The following is a 15,105-nucleotide window of genomic DNA, read 5'->3' as shown; positions in this document are numbered from 1 at the left end:
CCTCTGTTTTTTTTCTTTCCCCCTAATCTCTCCTCTTTTATCTCAATCTTTCACTCTTTTACAGTTGGCTACATTTTTCCTACCCTTCTCTTTTTTTCTGCCTTCTCCCCTAATCTCTCCATCCTTATCTCCATCTTTCTCTTGTTCACAGTGGAAACTTCTACTCTCACCAGGGAAACTGCTCTGGAGACAAACAAACAGTGAGGATAAAGGACCAGGTGGAGAGCGATGGCATCACCCTATCTAACATCACCTCCTACAAAATGAGAAAGTCAAGGCCATTGCCAGAGCAAAACGAGATGTGGTGTGAAATTAAAGGATAAAAGTGGCAAATGAAAAGCACACCAATTTATACGGATGTATTCAGAAATAAAAAGGTTTATGACTTTTAGTCATCAAAATTAAAATAAAAATGAATTCATGATTTGCTTCCTCAGACACCTTACATGTGTTTATCAGAATCAGAAATACTTTATTGATCCCCGAACTCTTTTGTTACAGCAGCTGACTATCACGTCAGTGCACGTCAGTGTTTATTACTACTAATACGTAAATAATGTGTACTAAGATGTTTATTAGGGATTTTATGACTTTGCCAATGCCACTACACTGAACTTAATGCCCAAACTGTCTTATTTTTAATGTCAAAATCAAATAAATGAATTTGAGTTTGTTTTCTAGTATTCATATATTTAATTTCTTTTTAAATATAGCACTTGCTGTTGCTATGGTGCTAATGTACAGGTCATGAATCTATTTTATTCTGCAACTGACAGCTGGGTAAACTGAGTAAGCAATGGGTAGGCCTACCCTCAATTCTCACAAAATTATAGGTTATTAATGGATAAGGACAAACAACTACAATGAAGCAAAGACACAAATGAAGAGTGAGCAGTAGCGGTTACCACCTTTACAGCATAACTTTGTTTTCAGTCAGTTTCAGTTGGTGGAAATGACTTTGTTTCCATTACAGGCAGACGTAAGGCACGCATGTGTGTGTGTGTGTTTGCGACAACTGGATAAGACAAGAATGCAAACAGCAGGTGTTCAGGGAATTAATATACCATACAACACACACACAACTCAGATACATGCATGCACACACACACACACTCAAAGACACAGACAGCTCCCCACCACATCTCACCCCACACCACTGAAACCAGTGAACCTTATAGTCTGGCTGCCTTGGGCCGGCAAACTGGTTGACTTGATACACACACACACACGCGCACACACACACACACACACACGTTTGGTGTGTGGGGGGCTGATTCACTTACAGCACAGCTTTATTGGTTGGCTTACACCACAGAGACTGAGAAAAACAGAGAAATAACTATTAGAAAGGAATGTTAAACAAATGACAGATCAGGTGACGAAGACTCCCAAAAGCGCAATGGAATGAAAAGTCGTACTGACCGCCACTGAGGTAAACCATGAAATATTAATTGAATACATGTTTGACATGTCGGGTTGCTGGCCGGTCAGTTGTGTTTCTCTTTCTCTCCTTGTCCCCTACTTTAATCTGTCCTGATTTTGTTTTCTTGACCTTTGCCCTTTTTTCTATCTGGGACAGCAATGAGGAATAACGACTAACTACTACAAACAGTTTCCTCTCTCTGCTCTGTCTCTGTCTATCTATCTCTGACACTGACATTTCCTTGTTACACTTTTTCTCTCACTCAATTCAATTGGGCTTTATTGGCATGGGAAACGTTAACATTGCCAAAGCATCTGTGAAATAAAAACAGAAAAAATGTGCTAATAGAATATAAACAGAAAAGTAAGATAATATACTAATAATAATAATAATCATAATACAAAATATTGTTTTGCAGTTAAAACTACAAATACAAGTAAGTTAAAACTACATAAAAACATTTTCTTTATGAATGTGTGTGTGTGTGTGTGTGTGTGTGTGTGTGTGTGTGTGTGTGTGTGTGTGTGTGTGTGTGTGTGTGTGTCTAGGTCATTCACTGTCCCTCAGGTTGTGGCATGTTGATACATATTGGGCAGCAAGATATGCCCTGTCTCCTTCTCCTGGGAGTATTTTTAATTTTGAGAGCTCATTTAGCTCTTTGAAATCTGAGATTACAGAGTTGAACTTGTTAAAGTAAATGTCGTACATTGTAGGAGGAAGGCACTGCATCCTTATCTCTCTATCCCTCCATCCTTTCCCTTTCATCCTTTGTTGTTCTCCGTCCAACGCTTCGCTTCCGAATGTGTTCACTTCCTGTCTTAATCTCCTGTTATTTTCCACAAACCTCTTGTTCTACTTCACTTTTTCATTCCTCCTTTCTTGCTCTCCCCCCCTCCTCTAAGATAGGTATGCTCAATTTCGCTCTCTAACTCTCCAAGTTACGCAAGGAATCCTAATTGCCTTCTTCCTTTTCCTGTGAGCTCCACACTCTACAGGGTGTTTGTCACCAGAAGCAAGGGGCAGGCGTCAAAATTAGCCAGCGTTACAGTTGCAATCCATCTACTTCCAATCTATGGATATGAAACTTAGCAACACCTGCTCAGACTTTTTTGATCTAATCACTAATTGTAACCTCACTTGATATGAAAGTTTAAAGGTCGGCGCAGCATATTGCATTAAAACCTTTTGTCCAGGCTGGACTGAAAGAGGAGGCAGCTTAGAAGCCAAACCAGTCAGAACATAAAAACATCACATTTTGCTGCTAAATAACAGATAATGACTGACATTAAATTAAACATATTCCTCCGCTCTCACTTTGCATGTAGCTAAACACACTTCCAATAAAGGTTGAAGACAAGAAGTTGGCCTTTGTAGTTTTTACTGGAAGCAATTATGAAACTGTGAAAACAGTATTGGGCAACAAATCCAATGATGATGATTACAAATCAGAAAAAGATTTAAAAGAGATATCAAACAAGAGTGATGAAAAAATTAATTAGTACAGCAATAAGGGAAGTGGGTTTACAAAAGTATAGATTAATTGTCAAATTAGTTGCATTGTCCCTTGTGCCAGGAAGAAACAAAGTATCATCAGTGAAAGATCAATATTAAGTTCCCATAGGAAGAACAACAGAGTAATTAAACTAGTAAACATATACACAGAGTCCACAAGAGTAAAAGTAAAAAGTTAGCGCAACCATAATTAACATTTACTTAGAATGTTGTGTTAGGAACACATTGGTTTCAGACAGCCAGAATAATGGCTAGCAACAGCCACAAAACATCTATAATAGAAGAAGTACGTACATTTAATGCTCCAACAAAGGTATTTGGAGAGAAGATAAAAGATGCCTGTAAATATTTCCTTGGTCACAGATCTGACAAAATGGTGGATGTAACAATGTCAGTTAAACTGCTATGGAACTGTGTCAATAGTGGTTGCTACTAGCAACAGAATGTCCAGCTGGAACCAACTGCTGGTGGCAAAATATATTAAATACAGTGAATGTAAACTTTTAAGTTGCAGTTTGCATATTTAGGTAACAAACTTACGTTGAAGAACTCATGTTTACAAGAAGAAACATTGACTAAGTCAAGTAGAACACTCAATTGCATGTTCTTAGTTACTGTATAAACGATATGTCACATGTATAACACAAATTCTAAAATCCAAAGATGTAACTATGGAAAGCATTCAAAAGAACGACATGTTCAGTCCCTGTCTCTGATTTCAGACCATGTATTGTCTACAACAGTTTACAAGAGTCTATAAGTTTTGGAACATTTGGGGGTTTTGTGGAACATTTGGTCTCCTGTGCAACCGTTTACTGCTGTTTTGAATCACAGTCATAGTGATGCTAATAGGCAGTGAACTCTCTCCTATTACAGAACCGCTCTCTGGGATACACAGCAATCATCACTAGGAGGTTTTGGGCATTCACATCATACACACACTCACACGACAAAAGGCATGTGAACACAGGAGAACAAGCGAGCACAGACACACTCACACAAGAGGTGCAGGACCGAAGCTACCTCTTAGGACACCATGTCCTTTTTAAAATGACACATGGCAGGTTATTTAACAGCTCATACTAATATTATGTAGACTCAGTATCCTTAAATTATGTTTTGAGGCCAAACAAATAAATAAAAGGATTTAGTATGTCACGACCAGGGTTTATTTTTATTTTTATTGCAGTGTGGCAAAAGCTTTGAAATATCATTTAGACTATCAAACAGGAAAACTATGGAACATTTAAATAAAAAATATTATTTGCAAAAAAGTTTCTTTAAAAGTTTTTTTAAAGTGCAAATTAGCACTTATGACTTAAGTTTCTGCAATTTCTAAACCCCCCCCCCAAAGTGAGCAAAGATACATAAAAACATCCTTGCATCCTTGTTATCAAAAGACTGGTGGTCTTACGCTTTTACTAGATATCTCTCTCTGTCTGTATCTTTCCTTGCCTCCACTTGTCTCTTCTTCATTTTTCCAAGCTCATGTCTTCTGAGTTCAACATCAGACATTCATGTGCCACCTTTCGCTCCCTTCATTTGTCCCAGAGATGAATAAAATTGCAAGGACTATCATAGCAACATATAACTCTGAGAAATCAAACATGATCCTTCTTGAACTCATATGTCTGTCGGTGGCACTGCCTTTAAAACCAAGCACCCACAGTCTTTACGTCGCCCATCTGTTGTGTGGTTGTACAAACATTAGGATATAAATGATGCGATTAAACTTGCCAGTAATTCAATTATCCAAATTATTATTATAACCAAATTATTCAAGCCTGGCTACCTACCACCTGTATAACAAAGCATGTAGTAGTAGTAGTACAGCAATCAAATTCAGCCACAGTAGAATTTACACAGCAAAAGCAAACATTTGCTAACACCACTGAGGGAAATCCCATTTGAAGACAAAGGTTTGCCTGGTGTGATGAGTTTACAGCCACAGCACCAAGACACTGATCCCACTGTTGGAGATTATTTCTCGTGTAGGCTATGCATGCTTCTCAAAAACATTCTGACACTTGACATTTTATCTGGCCAATGTTCCTCACCACACATTTGTCACAATGGATAAAAATCGTTCTCTGTTGTTACGAACAAGCCACTGGCTTACTCTAGATATTTGCAATGTTTAGAATGCTAACAATGCTAAGAGAAATTAAACAAAAAGGTAGGAGAACTTCTTTCCCAAAAAAAGAGAGGAAAGGTAAAAGGAGAGGAGCAAAGAAGAGAAGCAAAGGCACTGACAATAAAGGAGCCATTACTCAGTAAAATATTTTCCCAAATGCAGACTGAAGGACACTCACTTTCACTCCATAAAGGGGAATCATGTCTGAATGAAGCGCAATACAGCTCCCTCGGCCTCATCATTTTTTTCTTTTTCACCCTTTGTAGATGTGTTTTTCCTTCTCTCCTATCCATCTTTCAGCTTTAAATCCATCATCATCCTTCTATCACTCCTCTATTCTTCTCCTGCTTATGTCTCTGTCTTTTAAATTACTTGTTAATACATCTTTCTTATTCAATATTCCAGATTGATCGGATTTTGTTGAAATCTGGGGGAGTAATGTGTCTCCTCTTTGTGTTTCATCATCTATTGCTTTGTTTTCTGTCTGTCACAATTTAGTTCTCTCTCCCTCATAGTCTCTATTCAATGTTAATGCCACTCAACCTCAGGAAATTCATAGTTTGGTGTTGCTGTTAACCACACAGGCTTGACCACATTAGGGAGTCGCCTGCAAGCATCCCTTTCTTTTAGAGCCACGAGCCAAAAGGGCTATAAACCAGCGCTGTATTTGGTTAGCTCTTTTCTTTGCTAGACTTTATAGGGCTGCATTGCTTTTGTCTAGATTTACTACTGCTGTACTGTAAGTGAATGGGGTGGGGTAGGGGTGGAGGGGTAATTTGGACCACAGAGGCCACTTGACAAGAACAAGGACTGCTGCTTCCTCAACAGAGGCCAAGTCAGAAAAAAACAAGAGTGAGTGAACGAGAGGATAAGAGAATGAGAGAGTTTAAGATGAATAAGCGACAGAGAGAAAGTGAATGATAGAGACAAAGCTTGAGAGAGACAGAGAGATGGAGAAACACACACATCCACAGTGTAGTGGCCAGTTTCTCCATAAGCTTCCAGTCTAACATAAACAGTCTGTCACTTTGAGCTTAGCTGAACATTGGACCGAAAAGGGAAAATTAAGGTGTAGGTAACACTCTCATAATGTACACACGTGTTGCAGGCATTGCCACATGCACACAAATAAACACAAATATGTATACACACATGTATAGTGGAGGGATACACACAGAAACACACACTGAGAAAAGAAAGTCCCTGCAGAAGGGATATAATGTGTTGCTTTGGTGACAGTGGCCTAACAAAACAGTGGCATAGCTTGTTAACATCAAACGACTCCAAGCGTACTGCACACGCACTCACGCACACAAACCCAGATTGGCTTTATAGTATGACACACTCTGAAGTCCTTTGGGCTGAGGACTTCTGTTTCAGCAGAAAGTCACAGAAGGTCATTCGTGACTCGAGGTAGTTTCTATGTGACACAGTCTCTCTCTTTCGTTATATGTCAAAGTTTCCAACTACAACCAATTGCATGTTTAATCCGGTGAAAGCATGAGAATGCGCTGTGTGTATGTGTGTGTATGCGTGCCTGCACTTGCCTAATTCTGAGTGTGCACTGTATGTGTGTGGCCGCATGCGTAAATTCTCCTATGTGCTTCCATGCATGTGTATGTATTTTCATTTGGAATATAAATGTACCTTTTTCATGTGTGTATGCATGTATTTGTGTGTTCTTGTACTATTTTTGTGATGACCCATTTTTAGACCTTGGAGTGAGGATATTTTTGGAGGTCTTAACTACTTCAAAGGATTGTTTTAGGGCTAAAAGAAAATTCAAGTTTCATACAACCTGGGTCTTATTTTAGCAATTTTGGCCATCAAACCATCATTCCTATCTGTAATTATATCACTCTACACACCCAATTGCTGAGATCTTGTAACGCAGTAACATTACAAAAAAAAGCAAAGACCACAAGCCGTCAGACAATCATACAGGTTTTAAACCCAACCACAGGTTAGCAAAACTTACTTTGAAGACAAAATGAAGGCAAACTGTGAAATAATTACCCAAATTGTTCGCTGCAAACATCCATCAAAGATAAAAGACCTTCTTTGTGGTCCAACTTTGACCTACCATACTTTCAGTACTTGTGCACACACAGTCAGTTTTTCTGTGCAAAGAGGGGTTTCAGGTGCGCTCACTAACCAATAAAGTGGTTTAGATCATCTTGTTAACCGTTGTCTTGTTTACAACCTGTGCCATCATCTGGTCACTCATTTCTCATGCTTCCAGGTAGCAATGTTGCCAGATCTCAGCAATTACTTTGGTACAATGTAATGTGATATGTAAATGTAATGAGTACAAAAGACAGAAACAATGGCCCAATCTATAGAAATAAGACTCAAGTTGTAATAAACCGTAATTTTCTTTTAGAATTAGGTTGAGTTGGGGTTTGACATAGTTGTGATGGTTAAGGTTAGGGATAGGGCCTAGGAATACATTATGTCAGTGACGGTCCTCAAAGGTGCAGTACAATTATGTGTACATTCAAGCATAGTTTTCAGTGTGCATTCATATGTCTGCATATATGTGCCTGCTTTTCCATATGAATGCCAGTTTGTTTGTTGTTTGTGTGTACAGTACATGTGAATACAGTATATGTGTATATGTTTTAATGCTGCCAGCTTGCTCTGTTTCCCAGAAGGGCAGTGCCCACTGTCAGTGCCAGCTGGCTGCCTCCTTGGCAGACTGAAAGTCGTTATATAGAAAGGTCAACTGCCCGCACACTGGAGAAACTTGGGGAAGAGAATATCACCCACTGACCTAGAACTGGAGCCTAAATATTGGTTACCCTGACTTGTGCCATTTGGCATACTATAACTGAATCAAACATAGTTGGAAGGGCACAAAATGGTTACCACGAGATGGCCGCAGATGATAGGCGTGACTTTAAGAGGCTGTTTGAGAACAGCAAGCTCATTGTGGTTTTAATTTCTTAGTTTAGACTTGTCTGCTATAGCAATAAGACTTGGCTGCTCCTCAGATGTATTACATCACCATCATACCCACGATAACAGTAAAGAACACTCTTCATTGAATGATGGCTTTTATTCAACAGTTACCAAAGCATGTGTGCTGACTGAAGTTTCCCTCAAAGTAGCGTACATATTCAGAACATACTGCACAAACAAAATACATCACTAATTAGCTCCCTGGTTTCTACAAAAGTTGGCAACGCACCAACACAACAGGGTTAGCAGAGATTCATGAGAATTATCCAAACGGTTGGAATGCATCTTTGACTTATAAGACTTCTTGGCTATAGCAGTTATATACAGCACAAATATTATTTGCACTGACTTCAGGCGAATGCTCGGGCCACAAGTGAAAAGAGCTGAGCCAAAATTGAAGCGAACACCACAGTACTTCAGTGATTACAGATTGTTCTTGATCCAATCAAATTATTCTAAATGTAGGGGACGGGAACTGTGTCAGCACAAATTAGCTAGTCTGCTACATGCACAGGTTAGTACCAAAGTAGCCAAAGATCACACACACACACACACACACACACACACACAAAGATTTCAGTCCCACCATGGAAGGCTGTTTCATAGCTGAGGGTGTGGTGGTTACAGCATCCACTGACCAATCAACACTGAGCTTTGATAAGAGCCAGAAGCAGATGCTGGAACGTGTGTGTGTGTGTGTGTGTGTGTGTGTGTGTGTGTGTCCATTCTACATACAGAAACACACACACACAGCAGCAGGATCCTATTGTTGTGCGCTCCGTGGTAGGTTGCTATGCTGAGGGGAAATGGGAGCTGTGAAAACTCTTCTGGAGAGATGATGCTGGCAAACTGAAGGTGTGTGTGAGTGTGTGTTGGAGGTCAGAGAGAGAGACTGGTGAAGAGAGGTAGGGAGGAGGCAAGGGAGAGGGCGATGGGGAAGAAAAGAAGGTGGAGTGAGGCACGGGTGAGAAAAAAAACAGAGAAAAGTAACACAAAGAAGGAAAAAGGAAGGTAGAGAGATGGTGAGAAAGAGTGAGAGATGTAGGAAAGAAAAACAAAAGATGGGGTAAAGATGAAGATTTGGGAAGGAAATAATAAGAAAGTCAGAGAGAAAGCACCAGATGAGGCTAGAGAAAGTGGAGAAGGTGTTGCTCGTAAAAAACCTGCCAAAACTTCCTCAAAGTGCCGTTAGCGAGTGAAGAGAAAAATAGGCAGTTAAAATCAGAATTAGTTTGTGTAAAGTTGGCTCGGGCAGCTTGCCGCTTCCAGCAGTGAACTCATTCAACTGCAAACATGCACATCAACACACACATACTCAGTTTGACAGTATACATATATATAGACGTGATTATACACATATGGCATTTAAAAAAGCAAACACAGAAGCATAGAGGAATAATCACACATATGTATAGCCCCCCCCCCCCTACAAAAATTTCCTGATTGCAGCTCAACCAATTGAAGCCCCCCTCTAGAGTTTACAGCATTCAATTTCCCCACATTTCACAGCAGTTGGGACAACAGTTTGGAATTTACAGCACTAAAAATCAACACTCCAGGGTGTGTGTGTGTGTGTGTGTGTGTGTGTGTCTATGCAGTCCCTGTAGGGCAGGTGAGAATTGGACACCGGAGAGAAAAGCAGTCCCTGTTTTCCAATTCATTTTATCCAGACTTGTTAAGCCTGTTAAGCCTCCCCCAAAACCCTCCACTCAAATTAGATGCAAATGAGGTCTCAAGTGGCTTCCCAAGGAGGACATTATGGAATTGACTGGCCTGAGGTAATCTGTGAGGCTGTCTGTGAGTGCATATCTGTGTGTGTGTGTGTGTGTGTGTGTTGAGTGAACAGATGAGGCCACCACTGTTTTTCTCTCGTTAACCTTTCGAAATGCTCTGTTTACAATAGTGAAATAAACAGGGCTTTTCAAGAGATTCATTCTGTAGTTATGACAGGTGGACCCTGGCTCTGAATATTACTCTCACCCTTTACTTGTGGAGGTGGTGGAAGTGAACTGGATTCAAAGTTATATACTGTGTGTAATAAAGAGAGTAAGTGGGGAGTAACTAAAGTTTAAAAGGACCACACTGGTGATTTTTCAAACTTCCAATTTGATTGATTTCCTTCCATCTCGGCAGCCATGGTCATTCAAAGAAAGAGTCTGCCTTTGTATACTTTTTCAGTGTTAAATATCAGTATATCCTAAAGTTATTTTATTATGAAGGCTTGTATTGAACTTTTTTGTTGTGCCCGATTTCCCTCAATCTGTGTCTTGTACTCTTTCACATCAACAGTGATTTTCTGCATTTGTTTTCAGTAACCTCCACAGAGTCTGGCTGAATTTGTTTGATTCAGTACATGTGGCTCGAGAAAGTGATAAAGGGAGCAGTAGAGTAGTAGCTGAAAAAGATTTTCCACTCAAGATAAGGCGAGAGTCATGTCCCTTACTCAAACGTCACATGTCTTGTGGTTTTTTTGCATAGTGTTCTGGTGCGGTGAGACTACTATTGGTGAAGAAAACTGTATCTCCTCTTCTTTATGTATTTCTCTGTTTGTAATTGTTTGAACATTTTTTAACAGGGTTAAATGTAAGGTGAAGTTTTACTTTCCAGAGCTACAAACACTTCCTGTCCTGATTTCCATTCGCGATCAACATAAGCACACATTGTTGACAAAGGTAAATATGAGTGACTGGAACATACTGATCATGCAGACTAACAGCAGAGTAGTTATTATGGTACAATAGTCTTTTGAAGCTTTTGAAGTTTCCATTGACATTTTGATTGAACTTTTTCCACCATCACTTTTGGTCATCATTTGAATCCGATGTATGTGTTGTGAACCTAAGCTGACTACAACCTCTATGAAGGAGCCATCTTTCAAGCCTACAAGGTGTGAGAATTTGATACTGAAAACATAGGTTTCAATCAGAACACTTTGCTGTCAGGAAACTTCAGAAAAAAACAAAAAAGATTCAATAAACTGAAATATATTTTTGACTCTTCAGTTCATTTTAATGTTGATTACCAGTTTTTGTTGCCATAAAAATGGGTCCTTTATACCCTAATTTTGACATTGTCATAACAAAAGTTATATAATCCATTAGCATTACATTTATAACTTATTAGTGGTAACGAAATGATGAGTTTATGTTTGTGTTTAGCTCCACTGCAGTGCTTTCCATCTTTCTTGCCACTCTTAGGCCACTACATATAGTTAACAAAATATGTGCATGTCACGAAGAAACACTGGATCTACTGAATGGTAAAGTTAAGGAACTATCACAAATCAGTTAGAGAATTTTGGAAACTTTACTATGATGCAAATGAGCATTTTTACTCATAACTTAACAAACTTGGCGCTTTTGTTACTAGAACCTGTTATCCACATGGACTTCATCCCAGTTTTCAAACCCAAATCCCTGCTCAGGGCAATAATGCTCATCTCTCTTTCCTAAAAAGTTTCCCATCTGCCGTAACCTTTAGAACTGGAATCTCATCCATTTTAATGTTTCCCATCTCAGACTCCCTAAAATATATCTGCAGAGAGAGAGAAAGAGGGAGGAAAAGAGTAACTCTGGGCCAAAGTCACAGCTGAAACACTGACCTGGATAAATCAGGGAAACATAAACACATAGTTTCTGGAGTGAAAGGGGAGGGACGGGGCATTGCTACCCCAAATATTCCACCCCAGAGACCCCAGCGAGAGGCAGGGGACCCCCTTATCCCACCTCCCCATCACAGCCTGCTCTAATTATTTATTTTCCTAGGGTGTAAATGTCTTCGGGGGATTGCTGTGTAAAAGCCAACAGGTCCTGGAAGGTCACTATCGCCCTGTGGGATGGAAGAGGTATGGGGTTCGCTCACACATACGCACGCAAGCAACACAATCACACTAGCCAGCGCAAACATGTACACAAACATATACATGTAAAACACACACATGCAAAAGTAAAAATGCATGCACAAATGCTAATCATATGTTCATATCCACCAGTCCCCCCACATCCACACATTCACAAACACAGCCCCCCATTTCCCTCTGCAGCCTACTGATTGTGTTTGTTGTCTCAGGGTTAAGTCTGTTGTTGATCCCCTGCGGAGCTCTTGGCTGCTCCATTATCACGCATAATCGCTTCCATACCTTAACAGCATAGGTGTGTGTTCGTGAGTGCATGTGTGTGGCTGCGGGGGTGTATACGTGTCAAGATCAGGCTAGAGGTGGCAGCAGCGTCTGTCAGGGGTCTGTCTCTGCCTTAGGAATGAATATCATTTGAAACTAACTGTCACCAGGTTCGAAAAAAATACTGAAAGTAATTCTTTAAGAGTAAAATCATTGCTTAGGATTTTACACAAATCACTGAGGATCTAGCCAAACTTTAGGAACCTGTGAAAACTGTGAAAAACTTTGGAAAGTCTTACTGCAAAGGGAGTGCGGAAGAATATAAAAAGATTTAAGGAGCTCACTGCTTCTTCTCACCTTTCATTTTGACCTGTTTAAAAACTTAAATACTCACTCTAAAAGCTGATTCAGGACTGTTTTCTTTACTGCCTCCATTCACTGGGGTCACTGGTGAATTTTAGGGCAGTTTCATGTGCACCATCTATTGTATAAGTGTCTAAGTGTATAACCATAGTGGCTGTAGTATATGCTTTCAGCCAGGAGGTATACTTGTAACTTTTCCAAGGAAACAACCCCTTGTTTTGCATAAGCATATAGGTTATAATAGTAATAGTGGGTTATTTTCTATTTATCAGCCTTATTGGGCTTAAACGCTTCTAAATGTTTGAAAAGCCAGCACCCACCTAAATTCACTTTACCAACTTTTGAAGAAGAGTTTAGCCCAAATTTGTTTGATTCATGATAAAAGTTGCTCAACTGTTAATGCTGTTTTAATCCAAAATAAAATGAATGTTGCTCTGAAAATAAAATTTATTGTTTGCCTTATAATAATCGCTGACTGCAGGTCAGAGTTGAAATGCATTTAATCACTCAGTTGTAGCATGATGGACATGGATGCAACGATACTACCTATTCACCAGAAAAACGACACAAGTATTGATTCATTAATGAACAGGTCGGTTTTAAAAACACATTAAGTTTTCATTGAGACGTTTCAAAAGTAAACCAAGCCTGGGCTATACCTAGAAACGTCCAATCAATAGTGTTTTCAGGTTTTAAGCTATCGCCATCACCTCTGATAATTCAGTCCTGATAGATAACTCTATTAGATTTTACATGTAGATAACATATGATGCATAGATACTGTCGTCCCTAGATAGATGTGATTATGATAGAAAACCAAGATTAAAAAGCGCACCATAGATAGGGCACACTGTGATGATTGATAGATAGATAGATAGATAGATAGATAGATAGATAGATATAGATAGATAGATAGATAGATAGATAGATAGATAGATAGATAAGATTTCGCTTAAACGTTAATGAAATTTCACTTACAGGCGCTCGGCATTCCTCGGTATTCCTTTAGGCACGGTCTTCAAACCCAGACCCTGGCAGTCCACATGCGACCCAGAGCAGCTGCACTTGTGTGGGCATCCAGTCACCGAAGCAGCGCACATCAGCAGCGCAAAAGCCAGAGCCCAAACCCGGCAAAGCGCAGCCCGCTTCTCCGGTCCGATCGGAGGCATGATATCCACTTTAATTACTTCCAAACCGAAGTTAATTGAAAATCCGCGGGAGGGGATGGGGGTGGGGGCACACGTTGTGGAAGTAAGGATCCCGAAAAAGGTCAGGAGAGGCCGTACCACTGTGTGGTAGAATTAAAAAAAGAAGTGATGGGAGCCGAAATCAAATCGAGTTCGCTGTTGCAGAAGTTCACCAAAGTTTCTCTCAAGAGACTCGATCTGTCAGAATCTCCTTAAAACGCTCCCTTGCCATTGAAGAAAATGGAGAAATTGAGGATTTGGATGTGACACTCACAAAGAAAAAAAGTTTTCTTTTAAAACAGTCTACCGTGCGCCACTCAACTCGATGCGTAAAAGTCTCCTCAAATGCTCCCCATTCACAAACTCTCCGAGAAGTTATCAGCCTGACTCTTAAACTTTCCAAGGTGAAAACGTTCAGCTCGGGTGTAACCTCCTTCCAGAGAACATCCCTCCGCTGCCAAGGAATCAAAAAAGTGAGAGTTACAGAGGAGTTCTAATGATAAAAAAAAAAGTTGAGAGAGCAGAGGCGCAACACAGACTGGTACCCCTGGAGCTTGTGAGAGTGAGAGGCAGACAGATTTGTACTTAGGTTTCCCCCAAAATCCTCTCTCTCTCTCTCTCTCTCTCTCTCTCTCTCACTCTGTTGATGTCACCAGAAAAGAGAGTGAGAGAGCGCTTTCTACCAACTTTCACTCGTCCCTTATCTTCCCCGCAGAAACACTCTCAGCTGTATAAACTCGGATACTTTCCCACACAGAGGAATAAAACTCCAAACTCTCAGTCAGTGGCAGCAGTGACATGTTACAATAGGCCTACATATTTTAGCTCATTTCCCAGCAACTCGTCCTCTTTTGTCATGGACCATATATCATCTTAATGATTTACTTTGTGATCATATGCGGGTTTTGAGCCTTGTCTTTTATGAGCCATCTCTTCAAATAGTCCAATGCATCATCCTTGGGAAGTCTGTGTAATCAGAGTTAGTCAAAAATGTAATTAAAATTAATTAATTTTTGTCTGTGTTGGCAAATACAAGCCTACAACGACTTGAAACAACATCAGAACTTGGATTAAGACATTTTTATTGAGTTTTAATTGACAAAAGCAAAGATTTAAAGCGACTGATAAGATTACATGACCACTCAAATATTTGACATAAACTTGGATTTGAGTTATTGTAATTCTTCCAAATTATTTGGTAATAAACTCTGTTAAAGCTCCTGCTCACCCTACAACTATTCTTAGTCACTATTCTATACTGATTTCCACAGATTTCTTCCCATTGGGACAGACTGCAGCAGTGAAGTGAAAAGACTTTTTCAGTGCGGATCCACGCTAAAGAGTAGGTGCCCTTCTGCAAGTTGCAGTAGTGCTGCTGCCCTCTATTGGTAGAAGGCAAAACTTTCAT

The 15,105-nt window shown here is 39.9% G+C and overlaps 1 protein-coding gene across 2 annotated transcripts in view; it reads right to left on the bottom strand.

Annotated features, from left to right (window-relative positions):
• slit3 (slit homolog 3 (Drosophila)) overlaps positions 1-14,361 on the bottom strand; it is a 252,796-nt gene extending 238,435 nt beyond the window's left edge. The window contains exon 1 of one of the 2 annotated variants that reach the window (XM_044204612.1): positions 13,489-14,361. In XM_044204612.1, coding sequence (XP_044060547.1) covers positions 13,489-13,679 — 191 coding nt within the window. In that variant the 5' untranslated portion in view covers positions 13,680-14,361. The remainder of the gene's footprint in view (positions 1-13,488) is intronic. The other variant, XM_044204611.1, reaches the window with a different exon arrangement.
• Positions 14,362-15,105: the final 744 nt, after the last annotated feature.

This window comes from Siniperca chuatsi, linkage group LG8 (genome assembly GCF_020085105.1).
Source record: "Siniperca chuatsi isolate FFG_IHB_CAS linkage group LG8, ASM2008510v1, whole genome shotgun sequence".
NCBI lineage: Eukaryota > Metazoa > Chordata > Actinopteri > Centrarchiformes > Sinipercidae > Siniperca > Siniperca chuatsi.
This window is presented reverse-complemented; position numbering and strand designations above follow the sequence as displayed.